The following is a 25,352-nucleotide window of genomic DNA, read 5'->3' on the forward strand; positions in this document are numbered from 1 at the left end:
CCAATGAAAATGTGGCAGTTCTTTTATAACAACAACAACAAAATGTGTAAACTTACACCATTGATGCTGTTTGCCACACATATCAAAGTTTATTTAAGGACTGTTGTGGTTTAACCCCAGTCCACAACTAAGAAGAAAACTAACTCTATCCGAAACCAGAACAAAGAAATATCCCTGAAAGCTGTACTGACATAACTGAAAGGAGGAGAAGAAACTGAAATGCAGTTACTAAGAATTTAAAATATATTTTCATCTCGTTATTTTTCTACAAAACCCTTCACAGCTGCTGACTTAAGCTGAGCTCCATATAACTACTCATAACGAATACTGTAATAACAAGGAGTAAAAATCACTAATGTAAAATCTCTATGCAGAATTTCCTCTTCTTTTATAGAATTACAATGCAAGCAAAGCACTGCTAATAGCTATTATGTTGTGATTTACCCAGGAGATAGGCTGTTCACTATCATAAATAGCACACTCTTGGTGGCATAAGAAAAAAATGAACCTAAGAAATACAGTCCCTTATTGTTGTGCTTTGATAAGTGCTTGGTATGTAGCTTCTGAAGCTACAATTAAAGATTTAAGACTATTTTAGCAAGGTATGTTAAAGATGTTCTTTGTTACATTTTTGGGTTACAATACATTATTGATATACTGCGATAATTTTCAAATAGTAACACACTACATCCCTCTACCCTTCCAGCAGAGATGTTGGACATCCTCATGCCCTCACCCCAATGGTTTAAGCACTGAAGGGGTTTTAGATATTCAGCTTGCAAAGTAGGGATCTAAAGGGGTAGCTGATCACAAAATACCCTCTGCCACTGCAGCACCATCAAGTTCACCTTAGCTGTCTATTTTAGGATCTCAATGTTAACTGCAGATTACACGTTACAGTAATTTCCCTTGAAATCAGTTCTGCATGAGCACTAACTTCAACTTTCCGTGCTGTTCTGCAAGTAATCCAACTTGTGAAACACTAATAAAAAGTCCCAACGTGCATCTAAAAATAGAGGGTGAACACTGTTTCAGCTATAAAATAACTGCTCTCAAATGCTATTACTTTCTTGGCACAGATGGAGAAGCACAAATCCCATTAGAAAAGCGTTCCCTTTAATATTAGAGCTTGAGTTCCACTGCAGATGCCGCCAGTGAGGAAAAACTCTCTTAAAATGAACACAGTTTAGGCCTGCTACACTCACGTTATCAGCTGAAACAATAACTGTGAACATCTAAGTTATTTAATTTAGTAATTTCTTCTGTCTCCCACTTGGCATCATTGCCAGACCCTTCTTTACGTCTGCTAACCTCAGAGCTCCCCTCATTATCATGTATCAAAGGCTTTCAAAAAATCTCTGATATATTGGCAAGCCACTGACTCAAACCTAGAGACACGACAGATCTCCTCTGGGCCTTAAAAACTATGATAATACCTTTCTTTTTAGATAAAAGCCTGTCTTACAAGCACGCTGGTCTGCTCTGAACGTCAGGAACTGCCTTTCTGTAAGGGCAGACAGTGTCAGGGAAGCAGAGACCAGAAGGCAGCCAGTGGTGATGTCCTTCAAGATGAGAACCTCTCCTAGAGGAAAGACAATACTGGTAGTGATTCTCCATTTTCCTTCATACCAGACTGCTTTCCCCGAGATGCAAGAAGGGCTCATGCACTCTAGCAACATGACAACTTGGCAATTTAGCAAAGCTGGCACGAATCAGTTAGCGTCCTTCTTGAGCGACAGCCTGTTCATTGTGCATCGTGTTGGACCTGCCGCAAAAGCAGCCCCCTACGAAGACATGATCGGAAAGCCTTGACAGGCTTCATGCAGACACCTGGGCAAACACCAGACTGCACAGATCTAAGTCCCTGAACTGAAGCTGTCTCGCCATGCAGCTCTAGGCCTTCAGAGGTGTTCAGCTAACAAGAAAAAGTAGGCAGCGAGATGTAGATGCAGGAGCTTGGGTTGTGTGCTCTACACTCCACTCTACTCTGTTCAGACACGTCTCGCGAGCTGCACAGGCACCAATGTTTCACCTAGTGAAGACCAACAAACAAGTTCTGTCAGATACAAAGATTGCATATGCGATAGCGAGATTTCTCTAACCCATTTTTTCCTCCCATCTGCTGGGGTGGCGTAGCAGCTGGGTTGGTACAGATCAAACAGAAATGTACTTTCCTTAGTGAATACAAAGACTTTAGTTTGAATGTATTGTTTCCTTACTGAAACACACAGTGGCAGGTGTTCAGAAAGGAGGTTAAAAACATCAATTTCAGCATTCCTCCAGGGAAAAACAATGCTTCTTTCCAGGCACACTGTTAATTTAAGATGCTTATATAACTAATTTCTGAATATTTTCCCCTTCTGCCCCTGAACGATCAATCACAGCTGCTTTTCAGTGACACAGACAGTGGCCTCTTCCCACTAAAACATATGAAATGGCAAATTAATGAGCTTGCTGCGAATGTGAAGTGAAAGCACAAACACAACACCTGTCCCCCTCCTTTGGGGCACGGTTCCACAATAATGCTGGTCATTTGATATTTCCCTAAGGATAAAAAGCAATGAAATTCAAATTAACCCATCCTTTTGTTGAAAATGGGAGAAGTGGGGAAAAGACCAGAGGGAATCTGATCCAACAGTCTCACTTTCATAACTATTTCCATCACTGTCATTGCTTTGAAACTTAGAATATTATACTCATACTGCTCATTTCCCAGTAAAATGTAGCATTGTAAAATAAAATTATTTTTCCAGGTTATTAAAATCCTGCAACTTGCTTGTTTTACTCTTATCCAACAAGCAAATCCATGCAACCATTCTAGCTACCAGGCTGCACAAACTGAAGAATTGAGAAACTACAAGCACCTGGAAAAAAGGTAATGGCTAGCCTGATTTAGCCTGCACTTAACACCTAATGACAAAGCCAACACATGCTGCAGGAGCTTCAGAATAGCTCAAGCCTGTGTGAAACAGTCTCAACAGGATCAGAAGACTTCTCTGCATCCCAAAGAAACAAAAGGAAACTTTTCTGGCTCTAAACACCAAAAGCCACGTGGCTCAGGAGATACCCAGACTGTTACGAGCAGAGTAAATATGGCCGTTCAGACCCCCGGATTTTCTCACCTGGGAACATGGATGCTCTTTGTTTCATGCTTTCACAGTCACACTCTCCTCAGCCACAGGAACATGAAAGCACCATGCATTAACTTTGCCCATTGGCTCACATTAAAACAACTAAATAGTCAGAACAATTACGAAAAAGCATTACTAACCATTCTCCAGACTTACTGAACTACCGAGTAGCTATATACCCTGAGTGGAAATTAAAGCAAAGTGATCAGCCTATGCAAGACTTGGGCCAGTAACGGATAGCTTCGAAACCTAATCCAAGCTAAAAATAAATAAATAAGACATTGCAATAAAAGCTTATAAAATTACCACCTTAATGGGATAGAGGCTATTCTGGAGGAAACTTACTCACTACAGAGTTAAGTGTTAGTTCCGGCACAGCAGATATAACTCACCATGCCAAATGATCTGCCACACACTTTTTCCCCCCCAAGAATTTAGTTCATGTAAGTACCTAAAAAATATATTACATAACCTGCCTCTGTAGAACATTTTAAATGCAATGAAATATATTTTGGAAGAATTTCTCTTTACTTTCTCTGGCATGTTATGGGAAAGCAATATATGGGAAAGAAATCATTCAGTTCATAGAAGAACGGCACTGGTTTTCACCGGAAGTCATCCCTTGCCTGCGTTGTGCCTGGGGAACACACTGGAGTGTAATCATCTGCTGGAAAAATAGCTTGAATAAAGAACAACGCAGCAGAGAGTGGCCTCTCACAAGGTAAGGCTGCAGGGGTTTCCTCATCTATCTTCTTCTTGAAAAGGGATCCCAGAGGACAACTAAAAAGGTCCTGACTCATGACTAGAGTCTAATAACTCACCTCCAATGCTTTTGCCCTTCAGGCCCTGCAGTTAGTCACAGTGTCAGTAACCAGCAATCATCCAAAACTCTGATGCTAACTGTTCATGGGATGGGAACACAGAAAACTACACAGCTTCAGTCATCATCTTACAGGTATCTCACAACAATCTCTGGCCAGGTTATTCTGCAGCTTCAGGAGACTACTTCTGGGGGAACACCCTGTTTATCAAGGGAAAGCTGAACCTCAATGAAGCTATCAGGATGTTGGGTGGTTTGTGGCTTTATCTTGAAGCGGGAGACAGCATTCAATCACAGCAACTAATTTTTTAAGTGCTGGCCATGGTTTGCAATTAGAGAGATTGCCCAAACACCTGCCTTCTGTTTTATCAGTATGAGGAACTGGTGTCAACAAGTCTCCCAGCACTAATGCTGGGCATTAAGCATGGGAAAAGCAAGTCTACTTGAGTGTACCACCCATGAGAGGCTTGGACCTCTCTTTCCTTTCCCTGTGGACATGTAACAAGCTGAAGTGTTGTTTCCTCTGCAGAGAGAAAAAACCCAAACAAGTCTCCACCTGCCACACAGTTGTTTTGCCCAGCACAGCTTATCTTTCCTCTTGTCACTGGAATAAAAGAATCATATAACAATTCTTGAACATATTCCTCACTTTGGACCATTTCAGCCCCTCTCCTAAATAGCCCCTTTTAGGTGAGCTGTAGCTATTTGATGTAACAGGTCCAAGGACCCATATACTCTTTTTTCCTTTTACAGACCTGTTACTAATGCAGGAATTAAAATGACAAAGTATCACCTCAAGTCAAGGCGTGACTCACCCAAAGGTGTCTTACACAATGAAACAAACCTGACCGGCTATGATTTCTTTTACTTAAATCCCACTGCTCACCAAAAATAATATGTCATGCAGTTGTTCTTACCCCCATTGAGGAACCAGATGGCATTCCTGTAGTATTCTCTGTGCAAACAGGGAGTGCAGTTGGCATGGGCTAACATGAGTCAATGAACTTACAGCTGAAACAAAGTTGTATCAGCAAATGCTTCTTTACTGCAACTCGCAACATGCTGCTTGATATACCTAACTTTCACAGAGATTAAGACAAGATTAGAGATGTCTACCTGAATTACTGGCAAATCTGTCAAATTAGGGATACTGAGGGTTCACTGCAGTAGGTTGCATTTGGCAGATTTGTCCCATGGCCAGAGATGTTGGAAGCTCCCTGTTGCCATTCCGAAAAAATACCATTTTTTTTCTTCAGATATAAGCACTTCCTTGGGAATCAATAAGTCAGGAAAACAAACCCACCCTAATATATCAGAAAAATCTGATTTCTGTCAACCCCACTGCTAAAAATGTACTTGGACTAAAACCTTTGCAGCTTTGACATCTATTTTGGCAGTAAATGTTCTTTCTTGAATTTATTCAATTCTTACAACACAAAATTTAGCAAGCTTACTACAGCCCAGGCTTGGAATATATCCCCATTCATAAACTTTCACTACTTGAATGAAGACACTTGGCATTAAGAACACAAGAAGCATCCTTGGTCAAGTCAAGTCTGCCACTGCTGCAGCCAACAACGGCACACAAGCCCATTCAGTTATCCAGCTTTATCCTGAAATCATGAGCCACCCCACTCAATTCACCATATAATACTCTTAACTTTCAACTGAAGTTTATTCATGACCATGTTATCATTCTGCCAGCACTGTCACTTTAATGTGTTCTTAAATGTCCTTTATGGATTCCTAAAACTGCAACTGCATCCCTTCTTTTTCTTCTTTTGCAAGGCTATGCATGCTCTTATACCCTCCTCCTCCAAAGACAAGCTCTAACAGAACCGTGCTCCTGGCACCTTTCATTACTTTTTGTTTTTTCTTACAGTGTTTTTTGATCCAACACAATGCAGTCAATCACACAGAATCACAGATTCATTTAGGTTGGAAAAGACCTTTAAGATCATCGGTTAACCCAGCAGTGCCAAGCCCACCACTAACCATGGCCTAAGCACCGCATCTACACGTCTTTTAAATCCCTCCCGGGATGGTGACTCCCCCACCTCCCTGGGCAGCCTGTCCCAGTGCTGGACACCCTTTTGGTGAAGAAATACTGCCATCCAGCAAAACCTAGTTGCACATCAGTTTGTATTTGTTCCAAAAATGGTTCAGAATGAGTAATTACCACGCTGTGAAATTGCTGGAGATGAAGTCAAAAGAAATAGATCAGTGTAATTTTGTAAAGATGCAAATAGCAGCCAAACCATAGCTTAAGGCATAAGTACAGAACTCCAGGGAAAAGAAACAAATAGCTATTTTAGCAAACACAGTATGTATAAAACACTTTTTATTCACCACAGACAGAAACACCATGTTCATTAGTCTAAAGGCTTTCTTTTTCAAGTTATAGTGTGAATGGAATATTAATGATCATTTACATCATCTGATTTTAAAAAACTTCAGTTCAACTGAATCTTTGAAAAATAATTTGGTGTTGGGGTTATTACATCAACTGGGAAAATTTTTCAATGTAACACTGAATACTGTAATAGTATAAAGGTGATTGAACACCTTTCAATCAGATTGGAACAGGTTGCCAAGAGAGGTTGTGGAGTCTCTGCCCATGGAGATATTAAAAATTCAGCTGGACACAGCTATAAGCCATTTGCTTTAGGTGACCCTGCTTTGAGCAGGGGCTTGACTAGACAGTCTCCATAGGCCCCTTCCACCCTCAGCTGTTCTCAAGTAAATACAAGAGTATAATACACTCAAACATAATAACAAGAATTATTAATGGCCCATTTCTACTTAAAACTCATCCTAGCTCTTGCTGAAAGAACTGCTTCAGGACTAGAGAGGAAAGTATTTTCATATATCGAAGTCGAGCTGTTAAACCCACACAATAATACATTTCTAGAAAGACAAGTCCCAAACTTCAAACACAAGGAGTAACATAGTCTGGTCTAAGCTTAACTCTGATCTGTGAGTGTTCTACACCCTGGAAGATGATGCAGCTCATCAGTTTTGATATTTATCAGTATATGATATGCTTATAAGTGTTCATGCTTTCACTCTTTCATGATAAAAATGAGAAGGCAGTGATCTTGGGTTTTTTGAGTGTAACTGATATTTTAACATAATTCAGCATTAAAATTATATATAATGACTTCAGAAACTCCATTAAAAAGAACAAACACATAAAAAAAACACATGTAAAAATACATCTGTATTACTATGAATATAAACTGTTAATGGAAAACAAGTGAATAACCCAGCTCTTTATATGACTCAAATACAGCCTTTTGTGTATAAAAAGATTCTTATTTATATATATCAACAAGTATATTTATGTTCTGCAGTTCAATTTTGAAGCTGCACCTGATTCATGAGTGGGCTCAGCTCATGTGGAAAGCAAACCTTCACACATGGTGGGAAGAGATACTGCGTTCTTTGTCTGCATTTACTTTTCTAGGAAATAGAATAATTCTCTGTTAAGAAAAAAGAACTAACAGCAGGATGCTGCTGGGGAGAATTGTTTGTTCATACAAATAATGTAAAAGAAAAATCAAACTTGAAATGTGCAAATATTTGTACATTTTCATGCTATATAGCCCAGCCATGTCTAAGCTAAGCAGATGTTTACCAAGATCAAGGCGTACGCAGAACATGTCTGAGAGATCTGGACCAGTCTTACAGGTGAACTTAGTTCATATATCACATTATATTCCATCATTAGAGTAGGTCTATTATTTTAAGTATAGTCTTTACTTAGTAGTATTGATTTCAGGTTTAGAAACAAAATTGTTTTAATGGAGAGAGTAAACATCTTTCTATATGTGTGTATTTACAGACAGTATGCTGAACTGCTTTATGTTACACCACCAAGCAAACCTCTCGGAACACTCACAGTGGGAGCTGGTTGCTCATGTTATGCCCAGGGGCATTATAGATATGATGACTGTGATCACAATTCCCTGAAAAGCTGAAGCTTTCAGAAGCAAAGCTATTGTCAGCAGTTTAACTGTCAGAGCTGCTTAGTCTGACACCAACGACATCCAAATCTAAGTACCCTTCTAGGACTCAAGTTTTAAAAATTTGTTGAAAATAGTAACGATCCTCTGAAATCACTAGGAATAAACGCACAGAAGTGCAGTATCTCTGAAATTTATTGTACCTTGTGTTTCCATGCTGACAGGACAAGTCACTCAATAGTCAAGGAATGCTACACAGCACAACAAAAGCCATCTCACTGAAATTCACTCAGATGCAGAATATCCAGGCTTACAAACATCGAGGTTCAGCATTTGCTAAGAATTTGGCAGAGATCTACAGCTAACACCCCATTAAAGATTTTCTTTTTGCAATTTGGTCTACAGCTATTTTGACATGACTACTCAACATCTCAAAGCAACCCTGAAACCCAGTGAAAAAGTCATAATCATTAATGAATGCACTGCTATTCAGAATTTTCAAATGCAGATTATAGGCAATTTCCTTTAATGTATTAAAATGAAAAGATAAATCTTTTTTTAGGCGACTGATTTGCTAACATTCAATTCTGACAGTTAAGAGTGACTGGTGCTTCAAAACCAGAGAAATCAGACCTCCTAACTGAGTTTTTTTATTGCCATTTTAATAGCAATTAAAAGAGTCAGTGGGAAAAGCGAGCTTCCTTAATAATCAGAATTAAAGGCTGTTCCACATATAAGGTATGCTTATTAAAAAGAGAATGGAATGAAACTGAGAACTCAAAAATAGCAGGATCTGACCTCCTCTGCAAGTTACCCTCAGCAAAATACTGGATAAAAAGAAAGGAAAAAAAGAAAAAGATGACCTTGAGGAGTCATACTTGGATACAAGTACAAATCAGCCTGTCTGAAGATAAAGGTTGAGAAATCACCATTTCCCTCTGGCTCTAGCTCAGTCAATCCAATAAAAAAACACCCAGCCAGAAATGAGTCATGTGAATGAAATGATTGCTTTCACTCAATATGTTAATTGACTGGAAATTGCATACATGCCAATGTGAGATAAGAGAGTATGTTGCATCCTGTGTTGGATTTATCAAAGTCCTGGATGTGCAAGGAGGAGACAGGACTGATATTACTAATGACGAAACAAAGAATTCTGAGAAATTTCCCATTAATATATTCTTTTTCCTAAACATCTAAACCAAGCAAAATTAACGGAATCACTGTTAGGAAGCAGTGTAATACTGTGATTAATGTTGCTGTTCTGAGCTGATGTTATTTTTGTTTCTGAAAGAAGCCTAACTCATAATTCAGATTTGCTCAGTTTCTTCCGAGTAAACAACAACACGGAAAATATGGTTTTATCTCAACCACTTTTTTTTTTTTTTTTTTTTTTTTTTGACAGAATAATTACATTCAAAAAGAAGTAATTCGTTAGGGCAGATTTAAGCAAATCTATTACCTCTTCTGAGAGGAATTCTAAACAACAACTAATGAAAAAGAGGTGGGAGGAGAAATCTAGATTTATAGACATCTCTAAATATATTCTCTTTATGCCTGTGCCACACAAAAAGGGCGCTAAGACATTTCTTAACAAAGCCTCTTTTCTGTATCCAGCTTAGTGCACTCCCCCGCGTGTTTCTGAAGACCCACTGTAACACAGATGGTAAACCAGCTGAGTTATTTTATATTTAAAAGGACAGTGGCACCCCCCTGATTAGTGGAGAAAATGGCAAAAACTGGAAAATGCCATATATTGCAGCCAATAAAAGCGGGGAGACTCCATCCTGACTTGATCAGCACCCCACAAACAGAGACTCTGTATCTCGACAATTACTTCTTGCCACTGTTTTTGGCAAGATGTTTGCAAGCCCCGTCTTTTCTTCTCTTTGGGCCGCATGTGCAATTGTTCTAAAGCATTTGTGCATGAAAATAAAGCCTGTGTCAACAGGGGCTACACTTCACCCATAATGCAGCCATGGGAAAAGACTGTCTGCTACAAGAGCATTTCTTAAGTGCGTGTGAATCAACTTTGCCATCACCTAATTTAAAAATCTCTACAGTAAATTCAAATGTCTATTAAGAATCTGGGGGGTGGGGGGAAGCACTATAAAACCTGAACACAAATACAGTTTATGAAGTAAGGTTTTTTCCTTTGTTTTTCTTCTCTTTTGTGGGGGTGAGAATGTGGGGGAGAAATGAAGAGACAGAGCTGCAAAACCTAAGCCGGAACTTACAGTAGTTTGTCTCAGTGTCTTTTTTGCTTCTGCCCAATTTTAGTTAAAAGTAGGCGCTAGGAGATATAATACTCAGCAGAGTGAAGAGCAGAGCAGATGACTAGACACTCTCATACTCTTGGCTCTCAGCCTACCGCGACTGTATCACCATAGTTGCTTTTCAGTTGGCACCTGTTCTGTGCTGAAACGGTTCTGCAAGAAGGCTACGCGTAGTTTCTGCTTTCAGCAACGTTCCTGCCGTGTTTGTTCAGTGCACCAGGCATAAAATAAATGAAGGACAAAGCTGTGCCAAGTGGGAATGAAACACACTCAACAATGTTACCCCCACCCATTACGTGGGCAACCTCTAAAAAGGATGCAAAACAAACAAAGCAGTTTATAGTTGTTAGTGATCCAAATCAGTTTGAAACGAAGAGATTTTTATCACAACAGTGTTAATTTTGAGACATCTAAAATTATGTTGAAAAGTTCCAGTACAAAATTAACTGTGATAGGATCAAAAAGTACCTTTGTGAAAATGAGAAACATGAAAACTGACAAGTTCTTGAGCCAAAATTATCAGCAGGTGACAGAGATTAATCCTAATAGTAAAATCCATTTCTCCAATCTGAGCTGTTAAATAATGCGTTAAAATAATCTGTAATGTGGTATAATTTCTATAAAAACAGAAATATATTAGCAAGCTTGTATTTTGTTTTCTTTTGTGCCTGTACTAGATACATATAACTGCCATTGACAGACAAGAGGTACCATAACAAAACATTCTTTCCATTTATGCTTTTGGTATCTTAGGCAACCACAATTAATCCTCTCTTCTTTATCCGACACCAGCAATGAACAGAAGTGAGTGGGTGAGAACTCTCATCTTCAGTAAAAACCCATTTGACATTATTACACAGCAAGACTGGGGCCTCATCTTGGAGTGAAATAGGTAGAGTGAAGAGGAAAAAAAATTGGCTCAACTGACTTCCTATTTTCTATGTTGATAGAAATGATATTCAGTATTACACCAACTTACAGCATTGCCCTTAATTATTAAAGTCCTTAAAAATGCCAAGGCAGTTTTGATTTTTTTTAAAGCAAAGATCAGAAGGAAAATAGAAAAGATTTAAAGACATAAGTGTAATAACTGCTTCAAGAACTCAATTGGTTAAAATTACATTTGCAAAAATAGTTGTGTTCACTGTTCTTGCATAAGTAGACTTCTCTGTCAGTCGTTGAAGCATGTTTATATGATGCTTAGCAAAACAAAAATTATCCGTCCATGGGATTCCCAAATGCAAGCCTCTGTCCTTCCAAGTACTGTGGCCTTAGGTGCTTACTTATGTACTTTCTTCAAAAATGAGCAAAACCCATGCTATCCAGTTTTCTTTCTGGAATGGCTGCTATTCAAGCCAAGACTGGTCAGGATCTAGAAAGTGTGTTTAAAAGGTGTTGAGGCATATTCTGATTTTTGAAGGGGACAGATTGCAAAAATCCTCCAACCTCTCTTACCCCTTCCCCCCAAAAATACCCCATAATTTTGTAGCAAAAACACTAACATAGAATCATCCAATGACAGCAGGTGTTACCTCTTCAAACCGACAATAAAGTCAGGATACAATTCATTTGACTGTCCAATTAATCACTATAAAAATGCTCATTTCTCAGCTTCAGCTATAAAAGGAGGCAAGGACACCTGGCTTAGGTAAAGACATCTGAAATTAAATAAAGGAAAGCTGCTCTCAGTAGCTGTTCTTCATTTTCACATTGTTTTCACTCTGATAGGTGTTTGTTATTTTATCTCTCAAATTCTGCTGGTTTATACGAGGCCAAGCCCAAAGCTGAAAAACAGACGATATAGTGAAGAAGACACTGCACAGGCACAGTGCCATACGTTGGGTAAGTAGGTTGTAAACAGACTCCATAACTGGATCTACACATTTTAAAGCCTTCCACGTCTAAACGTATTCATCACTATTTTTACTCCTGGTTCTGGGCTTAGGGATCTACCTGGAGTACATTACAATAATGACTGAACAAGACTGGACGGATATTCAGCATACAACACAAAACCGAGTTCCTAATGAAAAATAAAAGAGAGTTTCCAATACAAAATTAGAGTCTACAATTTGTTCTAAACTCACCCTGCTATCCAGGTTTTCCCCATCAACAGTAAATCAATTGTGCTATCCACATCTGCTTCCATTCCTCTGAATAATATTGAAAAGAAAAGCAGGGAGCACCACCTTCACTCTTAGCAAGATAGCACTATGGTCTTTTAATCCGGTGAAGCAATTATGAATATCAGATCACAAGCAAAGATAATTCATACTGCTTAGTTTCATCTCTCAAGGACTCTCACTAGGGTAGCAAATGTCTTTGAAATAGTTTATTTTTCTTTTCTTTCCTCCTTAACATCTAAATTAGATGTCTCTCCCATCAGCACAGTGCCTAGCCTAGCCCTGAAGCACTGGTGAGGACTATGGAGAGTCTATTTACATTTGGATTTAAAAGAAATGAATCTTAACTCAGGACCTTCTTTACTTTGCAGGAAATCTGCCATTATGGGACTAAAAAAAAAAATAAATAAATAAAAAAAAAAAAAATAAAGAGGTAAAAGCTTTTGACATCATACTCTGCCATCTCAAGAAAGTAGACACATTTCCTTACCTTGGGAAGAAGACAATTACCACTTTCTTCCAACTTGGAATGTTTCTGGTTTGATGCAGCCCTTCCCTTTTCTCTGGGCTAGTAAAACTGTATTCACCATTTTGAACTACTTTTCATAAGAAAAACATACATTACAACCACCTTTGGAGACTGACTTTGCTGAGTAACTATTTCACTTTGCAGCCAAATTCATCCCAGTTTTGAGAGATACTTTCACAGACTGGGGCAGGTAACTGTGTCCCAATTTGTCTGTCTTTGCAATTTCCAAGAACAAAACTCTGACACTCTCCTTGTAAAGAACAAAAACACTGTGGTGCCTGGAGGAGAAGAATATGTAACAGCAGCTAAGTGCACTACAAATGGGGGTTTCTTCCCCTTTCCCCCTACTTTTTACCCAACATCAGATGTATCTGAGCTTAGGCACCTGATAGAAAGAAACTCACAGCTTTTAAGGCAACAGGAATTCAAAACCTGACTGGATCCAGTCCTGGGCTGACCCGGCTTGAGCAGTGGGGTTGAGCAAGATGATTTCCAGAGGTCCCGTCAACCCGAGCGATTCTGTGCTTCTGTAAAGTGACCAGCCAAAAATCTATCCCAGTCCACCACTTATCTGAATTAGTTCCTATAGCATGACATGCTCCATCAACATACAAGGTAGAAATTGCAAAGCAAGAGAGGAAAGAGACAAGCTTTGAAAGCTCACCATTGGGTCAGGACTGCAGACTAAAGAGCCAAGCCCATATCAAGAACTTGTTATGAGCGGTAAAATTATTAGACAGATGATGGAGACGATAGCCATGCTGAAAAGCAATAGGAACATGCAGAATTTTATTTTCCCAAATGTCCCTCCCTGAGCCCAACTTTACAAAAATCCAACTCTGTTGCAAGGCTCTTCCTTCTGAACAATCACATGATATTGGTAGAAACACCACTGTTACAAACGGAAGCAGAAGAAGGAGCAGCAAAACATGTATTTTCGACTGTAGCAAAAGAGATGACTAGATGTGACAAATTTATGACTGGATTGTATCATACTTCCCTGCTTCTTTCCCTTCATTTCTCTATTTTACCTTCACATAAAATTGTGCTATACTCTCATAAAAAGGACTATATATGAGATAAAAGTCTGACCTGAAGAACATGTAATGCACACAGCCCAGTTAAAATGCTATGTTTATGATGGGAGTACCAGGTTCTACAGCTAGTGAAAATTAAATTTCACTTCCTAGTGCATGAACTCCTCTTGACCAAAAACATTAATCCATTTTTTGAGATCAAGCATGAATTAATTTTTTAAGGCAATGAGCGAGAAGTGGAATACCAACATAAAATTCAGCTCCCCACTTGAATATTGCTGTGCTGAAAGTAGATTACAAAGGCAGTACTCCCCCCTCCAGGAAAAGAAAAATATTCTGACCTCAGTGAAAATGGAGGGGGTGGGTTACGACATTTTTAGGCCACTGTGAGCAGGTATTTCACAGGGACGTAATACTGACTGGAAAGATTACATCATTGCAGTCACTGCAAATAGCTCTAGCATCAGAAACAATAAAAATAATTACTTGTGGTTAACACCTTAGTCATCTTGCCATTATTCATATTGAAAGAAGGGTGCTGTAATATAGCAACCTTGATATTTTTAACTGAATTAAGATATTTGTCCAAGTTGATACAAAATGCAACTCCCCAAGTTGCCTGTTTAAGTTGACATCCATGAAAACAATGCATTTCCCTTATAGTGGGGAAAGTGCAACTACATTTCTGAATCATGTTAGATATATTGTATATACTGTAAATAAAGCCCATCTCTCAACATAGTAGCTTCTTCCTTACTAAAGGAAGACTCAAGGAGACACTATTCACTCCACTCAACTTTTGAGGGCTCATCTTGGAACTCATCTGAGCCCTCACAGTCATGGTATGAGAGGGACGACTGCTGCCTAGCATTTTACCTGCCGTTGCTGCCCAGGCAACATACTAAAGCTACTGCCTGACCTGCAGCAGCCCCTGATGCTACAGAAAACTGAGGTCCGGGATGGGCTCGTGGGGAGAGAGCTACTGCCAGTTTGTACAAACGCCTCCCCTCTTTTCCAGCCTCTCCCAGTAACGTGGAGTGCTGAGGATGCTGAAGGCAAGGTAAAATGAGGTCTTTTTTGCCCTGTGCTTATTCCTCAAAGAGAGGAAATACTAGGATATTGATTTCCTGTCTTTATGGGGAAAAAAAAAAAGTTTTTATTTCACAAGGAAAGCAACAGATGCCTCCCTCCATACTAATATGTTGCTGGGTTAACCCAGGAAACATGCAGGTAGCCAGAAATCAAGATTGAAGCATAAAGGTATTTTGTTGCCTCCTCCATTTTGGGAATATTTAGCCCTTTAGGTAGTCAATGCAACATGATGTCTATTTTTCATTTGAACACCAGCTGCCAAGGCCTTCTTTGGTTTAGCAGCAGCCAGGGCAATCTGCAGTAAATTATTAACCCCGCAGTATCTCCTGCATGAAGCAGTCACACAGGAGGGAGGCATGCCTGTAGCAGCTGCATAGTTGAACTCCCCCATTAGCAGTTTTCCAGAATGAGTTACTGTGCCATCATCCTCTGATGGCAAAGATGATGTAACGGTTGAATGGACTAATGAATTTTTAACCTCAGATTTGCTGGTGTTGAAAAAAGTGTGCCTGTGCAAGTATCAAATCCCAACTACCACAATCCTGCGTATGTTTTGCACATAAAACACTGTGTAATCAACTACAACTCTCAATTTAGGATAGTCTCATCTCAGAAACTGATATTCAAATACTCTAAGTTAAGTAAAATCAAGGCTCAGAAAATAATATGGTCGTATTTTGCAAGTGAGCAATACTCTCCACAAAGCCTTAAATTTTCCCCTGATTTGATACTATATTTTAGTACAATCTAAGGATAAAATTATTTTTCCCCACAGCTTTGGAAGTCTGTTTCAATTGTAAGTCTGGATAGTTTAATTAGGGAAGCATGTTTAGTTTAAGAAAAAAATTGGATGGGCTAGAAGAAAAACCCTTCTAATACTCCCCAGGGTCTCCGGGTCCTTCAACCCAATTTGATGTGAATGAAACCATTATTGTTCTTTTGACTCCCGCTGAGCCATTATGTTAACGGTTTTCTAGAGATTTGAGTAGCATTTTACTACATGCTTTCATTACTCCACTAGCCAGGATTTTAGCCCTCAGACAGAAGTTTCAAGGTTTAAAAGTTTTTTGTTTAACTTATGAGAAAGCAGAATCCTTTTGATTTTATAGACTCTTACACAAGTTTTAGATTGGCATATGATGGGTATTTGAAATTAACAGAGAAAACCACGTGTCCCTCTTTTTCTCTCTTTTTAACCACCAGTCCATTTAACATATTAAAACCTGCAGCAATGAAGACTCAATCAGGCAAATAAACTGAACACACCCACTGACAGATATTTCCTGCCATAAAAATGCTCACACATTGGATGGGAGGGAAGAGTCACACCCTAATAAAATCTAACAGAGAAAACAATAAAAGGGTTAAAAGGTAATAAAAAGATTATTATCAAGCTATATAGACTAAGCCAAACCTTTAAGCGATATTTTATGGCATTAAAATGTGAGCTTTGATGATCCAGCTGATGTTTTAACTGCTTTAGAGCCAAAATAACTCCTTTTTATACCCCTGCATGTGCAGCTATATAATAGATGCTTATTGTACAATCTTCTTGAAATAAAGATCTTCCAAATAAGTTGCAGAAAATATCTAAGCAATATCATTCCAAAACCAATCTGCCACTTTGGTTCAAAAAGGAAAGTAGGCTTCAAGTAATTAATACTTACAACGCTTCCTTTGCACCAGTGTAACACTGAAGTAAACAGTGGACAGTTTGAAATCTAGTCCTCTTAGAGGCTTCTGTTCCTGTGATAACTCAATTGAACAAATTGAGCAGGTAAGTGTAATTTTCTTGAAAAAAAATCAAAACCGATGAGCGGTAAAGCTCTGGTTTCCTTCAGAAGACACTTCAAGTAAGATTTTATACAGACATTTCTGACACATGCATAGGCTGCTCTAAAATAAGCACAAAACCTCTAGGCTAATCAAAGCAACTAAACTGTTACAGATGAGCAACAAAAACTAGAAAAAGCAGCAATCAGGCTGATGACAATGCAGCTTAAGTGCCAAAATTTCTTCAGAGCAAAACTTGTAACACATCTCTAATGACCAAAAATAAACTCATTAAATCCTGTTCCTGAAGTTGGTTTAAAATAGCATCTTTATATCCTGTATAGGTCCCATACAGCCCAGAAACTGCATAAAAAGCCACAAAGCATCTGATGCAAGCCTCCGATTTCCCAATAATACCTAGTCTTCCAGAAGGCCTGACGCATTATCCAGATAATTAGAGTATGGCAAGAACCTTCCCATGTCCAAATAGCAGCTCTTTCAGTTAGGGATGACAAGTAAGTCTTAACTCATCCCCCCATTATCCATTTTCTGCACTCCTGAATATGTCATATAGTTTTCCTCACCTGATAGGGACACGGGATGTGATATTCTCTGCAGCGTTCTTGAATCCATGTCGTCTCCCACACACCTCGATAAGCCTGCTCATAGAAATAGCAGCCAATTACAACCAACAGCGGCACGAGGTACAAAACACTGAACACGCCAATCCGGATCATGAACTTCACTAGTTTGTCCTGGTTCTCTTTTTCTAATGGGATTTCAATGCGAACCCGATTGAGGGAGATAATGCCAGCTAGCAGAAGGGAAACTCCAACAACAACATACAGGCAGAGAGGTGCGAGTACAAAGTATCTTAATGCATCCACATCATAGAGGCCAACAAAACATACGCCGCTAATATTGTCACCTTCAATTTTATTCATTGCTAAGAGGATGATGGTTAGAGTTCCTGGAATGCCCCAGGCACTGGCATGGAAGAGCAACGCTTTCTTCTCGATTGCTTCGCTGCCCCATTTTGGCACAGCTGCCAAGAACCATGTGATGGTCAGAATGACCCACCAAACACTGCCAGCCATGGTAAAGAAATAGAGCACCATGAATAGCATGGTGCAAGCTTTGTTGTGAGAGCCCTGTGTCACTGTGGAAGCCTTGTACTGGGCAGGGCTAGATGCGTTACACGCTACTCGGTCTTCAAGCAGAAAGCCAATGAAGAAAATTAATGACACCATCATGTAACAGACAGCATAAAATATTATCGGTCTTTCTGGATAGCGAAATCTTGTGACATCGATCAGAAAAGTTAAAAAAGTAAACAAGGTAGCAGAAAGGCAGACGATGGAGATCACTCCGATGAAGTAGCGAGCAAAGGAGAGCTCTTCACGCCGAAAGTACATATTGGGGCAAGGAGGGGAACAGTCCCGTACCCTCAGGAAAGAGTAACCCAGATCAGGGTCTATTTTCAACTCCCGAGGACACCAAAAGCCATAATCCCTCTGTACTGCCATTGGAGCCTCTTCTGTGGGCTCCCCAGCTAAATTGAGGTCAACAAGACGAGGATATGGCTCATCACAATCTGGGAATCTAAAAAGTAAGAAAATAATTATTTACAAGAAATATACAGAGACTTTGCAAAGACTAGTAACCTTATTTATATGTCTGACTTTAGACATACTAACTGGAGCAAAACTAAAGAACGATCCAAACAACAGGTAATTCATGAAATACTGCGCTATGTATAAACAAACGCTAGAATTCATTGTCCCAGAATGCAGTGGATGTTGAAACTATAAAGTAGGTTTAAAAATAAACCAGAGAAATAAACGGACAAGGGCCCCATTGCGGCTTTAAGCATAAAGGTTAGGACACAAAATCCGTCTCAGCAAGTCTATAAACTTAGGTTTACTGTAAATGGAGACTATGTGCCCAGGGAAGCATGATTTTATACAGTATTTTAAAACTTTTCCCTAAGCAACTGTACTAGCTGCTATCAGACAGGATGGTGCACTGGTTAGACAAAAATCCAACCTACCACTGCTACTAGCTTCAATAAATTGAAATTATGATGAAGATATTTCTGTAATTAAATAAAACTCTGACTGGAGGCTAAGGACTGCTGGAGTACAGTCTAAAGTTTTGAAGGAGAGACTGGAGGGAGATTCCACGCCTAGCTATCCAGTTCCTTGTTTTGCTAGATGTTATCGCCTCAGCAAGTGCAGCATAAGCTAAGTATGGCTGTTCCTCTGCCACAGTTCATGTTCTGGCACAATGGCATTAACATAGCACCAGCAAAAGTTTCAGTAGTTTTAGCTCTGGCTTTGAAATTTTACTACCTGAGCCTTACTGACGAGATGGGAGGACCTAAAGGGCCCAGGCATCTGTTTGGTGCATGGAGTTATAGCCATCTTCGATGCAGGTTATCTGGACCTAAAAGCATCCTCTGACTTATTCTTTTGCTAAAAGTTTTGGTTTTCGTTCCCGCTAATCCAACTGTAAGACAGACTATTTCTTCCTGTTTCTTTTCCTGTATTTTATTAGCTGTGAAATCACTTAAAAAAAAACAAAACACCAAAGCATAAAGATACTGTTTTCCATTTCATATATATTCTGTTTCATATAGATTGGAGCATCATCAAATACCTTATATAAAGTTACTTGTGTAATGTAAAGCTGAAAACATCTGTTTACACACAAGCTCAACAAGCATTAGATGCTCTGAAAACAGAGGTTTGAGATTTTATACACTCATCAAGACCAGCCAGCTCCCCCTTCAGAAAAGGGCCATTAATATCTAGCGTATGCAATTTTGCCCGACTCTCAGAGAAATTTATAACAGTATCACCTATTCAACTTTGGTATAGCAGACAAAACCAGGTCAGCATAAGTGACAAGGAAGAAGAAAAACAGGTGGGTATATTTATTCATTTAAGAATATGCACATGCTGTTTATAGTAACTGCCCACAGAAATTTTCAACTTTTCCTTTGGGCAGGTGATAGAAATATGAACTCAGTTTCCACCCCAGGAAACAAGCTGTTACACAAATGCAAGGGAAAATAAGGGCACTTGTAATGGAATACATTTAAAACATCTGTTTCAGATCATAAGACATCCTAGATCATACTAAAATTTTATCCTGGGATTTTAAAAAAAATAAAAAACCAAACCCAAAACAAAACAAAAAAACCCAACCAGATTTGCTCACCTGGTGCACTCCATATCCTCAGGCCAAGAGACCCCAAACATCTCCATGAGTTTGGAACACTCGCTGTATGCTCTTTGACAGAGTCTGCGACAGGGGAGAGTGACACGGCCGTACTCCATGCACACAGGAGCATAGAGGGCACACAGAAATGGTCGAAAATCTCTCGAGCATTCCAAATTCACCATTGGATGAAATGGCTAGAAAAGAAAAAGAAGAATTCAATAGCTACAAACAGCACATTTGCAGAACACTTCAGCACGGAAGCTACAATTTGTCTCATGATGTGTTAGGGCTTTCACGACCATAACCGCAAGCTTCTTTTTCTGAACTTTGTCTGCTGGAAGAAGTAATCATCATAACACAGCACTCAGGTATTTTAGGAAGACAGGCAATCAAGAAGCCTGGGGACAACGACAAAGATTCACAAGGGACATTTATGTACTCAATTTGCATGAAAATCAACGGGAATTAGACAGCTAAACACCTCTGAAGATTCAGGCTTAGCTTGACTCTCTCCCATAAGTCACACAAACTTGATTCCTTTTAGTGCTTGTGTAACTGACAGCCACACCATGAACTGCTAGCTGCTTATTTAGTAGGATAGTAAGAAAAACTTGCATTCAGTTGATGAGATTACAGTCTGAGGAATGTTAGATAATGCAAGATTCCTTGACAGCATAGAAATATAGCATACTGTGATCTTTCAAATATTGTTTTTGGATCATGACATAATAATTGTAAATAATCTATTTCTTGCATTTCTTCTGCAGGGCAGTGTTCTTCATAGCCTCCTATAAAATGTAAACACAGGACATTTTCCATTGCAGTCTTCCCACAGCATCTTGTCCAACCAAAGAGAACCTATTTGTTAAAATCTCAGTTCTACAGATATTCTCTGATGATAGAAGGAAAAGAGTCCCAACATGCATGCTATCATGGTTATATAAAATCTCATGCAAACATAGAACTTTCTAGCTTTCAGAATAGGGCTATAATCACAGTGAAATAACATTTCTTGACTAGCCATCAGAAAGCACTGTGAAATCGCAGCCTGAAAAAAATTAGTCAGAAAAAATAACTGTTGTCTTGTGCTACTGTGTTGCTTTATCACAGGTTTACCTAACAGTGACAGGAACTCTCCTCCTGGAAGCACTGAAAGAAAATGTATCACAAATACGAATGCTGAATTACTCTGCTACCTCCAGACCAGAGAAAGAGCAGTGACATTTTAGTATGCCACTTCCCCTTGATTATATTTCAAATCATAGCTTGAAGGGAAAAGGTGACAGCTGCTTGATCAACAGCAACGCTAACACAAGCTCTGTTCCAGATAATTTTTTATAAAAAGTCCATTTTCTTGATACCAAAGTTTCCTCTTCTCCACAGCCTAGCAGGATTATAAAGCAAGAAGTCTAGTGTTCAGAATTTGTGGTACAATAGCAGAAGCACAAACGCTGCTAGATGCACATGTATGTGTGTGTGTGTGTGTATATATATATATATATATATAAACCCTGAATCTTATTATAACTGCAGCTGAAGACTAGGCTGTAGAAAGAGTATATTATTCAAACAGCAATTTCCTGAGAAGTATTTTAAACTGATTCAATATTTTTTTATTCCAAACTATAGAACAGAACAGACCCAACAACAAAAAATAGGTCATCTTCTGTGGCAATATAAAAGACAATTGCTAGAAATGAGGAGGAAAAGTTTCACATTTCAGTTCTTCCTTATCGCCTCCTTACTCCTCCTAATATTCCTATATGCCTCCTTTGCTGTAAAAGGTTAATTTTTGGACTACAAAACACAACCATGCTGTGATTTTACTGATTTTTTTAAAAAAACATCATCAGTATTTATCATGCTGATTAAATTCTCTTCAGTGTTATGCATTTTTGAAAATGTTGTCACTTGACAACAGAGCCATGCAATTTGGCAACACCTTGTATGAAGCGCAATATAAGCCTTCAGAACTATTAACAAGGAAAAAGACAGCAATAGTCAGAAAATATTTACATTTACAAGCTCATTGTTACTCAAGAAACACTTGCTATTTGGCAATATATGTTTTTATTTTTAAATAGTTATTGCCTATAACACAGTTAAAGCTATTGTTTGACAACAAGGATCCAAGAAATGGATTCCAGGTAGTTATGATGCCTGACATGAACCAGAAAAGCTTAAGATAATAGTCTGCCTTTATTTGATGGAAAGAGAAAACAAAAGGAAAACTCCATTTTTACTTTGGGAAGTTTTTAACTTCCCTTCTTTTCAAAGAACCTTGAAAATAAGAAAATCAAGTTACATCTTTATGAAAAAGAGCTACTGACTTAATACCTGCCCCCCCCCAAGTCTTTCCTCCTGCCACTGCAGTTTTGCATGTGCCCATACCTAAATTACAAGTTCTCCTGACAAATGCTCTATTAAGCTCCTTTGATACACCTTCCATTAAAAAAAATACTTCAGAAATGTCTCTTTTAATGAAGGTGAGGCAACAGGAAAAGATTTGTTTGTTTTTTGTTGATTTGCAGAAAGCTGTACCATTTAGGAAGATCCCAGACTATCTCAAGGTGCGCACCTAAGAAAACTGCAAATGGAGCTCCAGATCATAGCTACTGCAAAGCAAAGGAAATGTAGTAAAGCAAGTTGAAGGGAACAGAAAGGTACCAGTACTTCCTTGTATCCTGTTGATCCTGCTATGGGCAGGTGGCTGTTGTAATGGCTTTCAGCCAACTCCAAAGGAAACCGCCAATGGTGTCCAAGGGGATATTGGAACCGAGACAGGAAACCTCCAAAAATGGGGATGCAGATGGCACTCTTTGGCAATGGCTCCAGGGTCTGAAAGAGCACTCTCAGTAAGTGCAGTGCATTCCCTGGCCCTCCCCTTCAGCAGCTTGAGGGCTAAGTTACAGGGTGCTCAAACAGGCAGGGAGACAGCTGCCTAAACACCAGCCTCTCCTTCTGTCTAAGATACCATTTATTTTCTAAGACATCCACATGGGCCTGGACAATCAGGGACAAGATCTGTCCTCTCAGGGGCCTGACAGATATGATGCAGGGTCTACAGAGAGACCCTTTTGGCATGGCAGCTGGAGGGAAGATGCTGAAACATTTGATGCAACACTAGTGTAACTGAATCTTCCCTGACAAAGTCCCCTGGAGCAGACATTAGATGGACTTATGGTTCGTTCTTTAGAGCTGCAGAAAACTAGTCTGATTTTCAGCATGGCCTCAGCATACTCCTGAGGACACAGTACAGATATACTCAACCACAACAACACTGAAGAAATACACTTAAGCAGGGGTAATTTAATAGGACTGTTCCCCTAGTGCTGGCTGTTCTGTTTCTCAGCAACTCCAGGCCTCTCTCACATCATTCTGTCTCAAAATAGCAACTGCAGGCAGACAAAAACTCTCTTATGAATTATATCAAATCAGTTTATTTTAAAATCATGAAGAGGCTAAGCTTAACAGAAGCAAACACCCTACAACCACTCCTGGCAATGCAGAAAAAGAGACTTATTTGCTTTTAACCAGTAACAGCAGCATTTGTGCCTGTAAGCAGCTCAGTCTGTAACCACCCTATCTCTAAAATTATCTCACCCCGTTCCAGCTCCTCAGATGAAAAGTCACTTCCACCTACTGATTATGTTGTTCACTATTAAAAATAAAGCCAGAGAGATTAAAAGACTTTTTTTTATGCTCTTGCCCAAGGACACTGTGCAAGTTATGACATTTAGCCCTACTCCACTGGTGCCGAACAAAAGGCTCTCTGTTTCAGTGGGACGTGCTGTTGAAGAATGCCTGTTGAACAACTTGACATACAGAGGAAAAAGGAAGAGGACAAGGACAAGAGAAGATGTGATAGCCAAACTGATTTCAATAATTCAGGCCATGTCCTGGGAAATCCAAGAAAGGGAAGAGATAAGTGTTTAAGAAGAGATAAACACTTCTTCACTCCTGAAGGTACTTAAGTATTTAAAATATGCCAGATCACATAACTGTGTAACATATCTACAGCTGTACACCCACTGGTCCTTCCACCTCTGAGAACAATCGTTACAACCATGTAAATTCTTTCAAACCCAGTGACAGCAGCAGTATTATGAACTCGGCTTTTTTTCAGGCTGAGTCAGAACACCCTCATCCCTCCTTTGCTTTGCCATGCAGGCGATGTGTATCAAATAACATGCCACCATCAGGTATCACCGCTTTCCTCAGAGCAGTCCAACTTACAGTACAACCTTACTCATCTCTCTTTCCCTCTTCCCCAGAACTTACTTTGCTGGTAGCAAAGTTGCTTTAAGAAATTTCCCAATTCCCAGCAGTGTGGCCCCAACTCCTTCCCTCCCTACAATTCTGATCGGCTGAAAATGTTTTAATGGCCATACCCTAACAGAGAGTAGAAATTTCCTGTTTGCCTTTGTTTTATTTCAGGTTTTGTGTTGGTTTTTTTTTGTTGTTGTTGTTTTGGTTTGGGTTTTTTTTTTTCCTTCAGGAGGGGATGAAAGACAAAGGACAGCCAAAATAATATGTGGAGATATTTTCCCCCAAAATATTTTTTAAACAAATTCTTGCTTTTGGTTACAAAGCAAGAGCAGTAACTAACTATAAATACACCATGGAACTGTGTTACAGTTTCAGACTTCTCATATTACTGAGAAATAATAAACCAAATTCTACCTTTTATTTTACACATCGGTAGTTATTTAGCTGGCTGTTACTTGGGAAGTGACATTATTGCAAGATGAAATGAAACTACTTTGGTGATCTTTCACTATTCTGTTTGTTCATATATTCCTTTCTTTTAACAGCAAACTAAACAGGAAGCATTCCCATAAACTCACAGACAGAAGGAGGGAAGTTTTGTTCCCTCAGGCTCATGGGAAAAGAGTGATGCCGTGACTATCAATTACTGTTGCAACTCTCTGGTAGAAGCAATTGCCTCAGGGCACATCCTGTCTCAGGCCTGTCATATGACGTGCTCTTTCTGTCCTGTGTTGCCCTATGTTTGAATTTAGCTTGCTATTCATTAGGAAAAAATCGTGAATGGTATCTCAAAGTGCATGGACAATAATGCTTTCCAGGCTACCTCCCGAGAAGAATCACAGAAGCTACAGTTAGATTTAACTCATTCAGACAACTGCTAGTTAGACTGAACATGTTACTGCCTCCTGCTTTTAATAACTACACGTCTTCTCCAGTTGAAAGGCTCTCACAGCTCTGACAGTTCATGTGAATGCTCTCTCTGGAGATTGTTACAAGCAGTATTCGTTTTCTTGAGACAGTAGAAATCTGTTCTCCAATGGCTCTGACCTGCACACTCCTCTGAAGCTTGCTAGGCTTGCTGAAGCCTATAGCCCACAGTCATGCTGGTACAC

The 25,352-nt window shown here is 39.3% G+C and overlaps 1 protein-coding gene across 1 annotated transcript in view; it reads right to left on the bottom strand.

Moving 5' to 3' along the window:
• The window catches only part of FZD3 (frizzled class receptor 3), a 61,472-nt gene that overhangs the window by 12,361 nt on the left and 23,759 nt on the right, over positions 1-25,352 (bottom strand). Inside the window, exons 3-4 of the mRNA XM_055714744.1 lie at positions 19,969-20,165; positions 17,331-18,348 (exon numbers count right to left, since the gene is read on the bottom strand). Of these exons, the coding sequence (XP_055570719.1) occupies positions 17,331-18,348; positions 19,969-20,165 (1,215 nt within the window). The remainder of the gene's footprint in view (positions 1-17,330; positions 18,349-19,968; positions 20,166-25,352) is intronic.

The sequence above is a fragment of the Falco cherrug genome, chromosome 6 (assembly GCF_023634085.1).
Source record: "Falco cherrug isolate bFalChe1 chromosome 6, bFalChe1.pri, whole genome shotgun sequence".
In the NCBI taxonomy this organism is placed as follows: Eukaryota; Metazoa; Chordata; class Aves; order Falconiformes; family Falconidae; genus Falco; species Falco cherrug.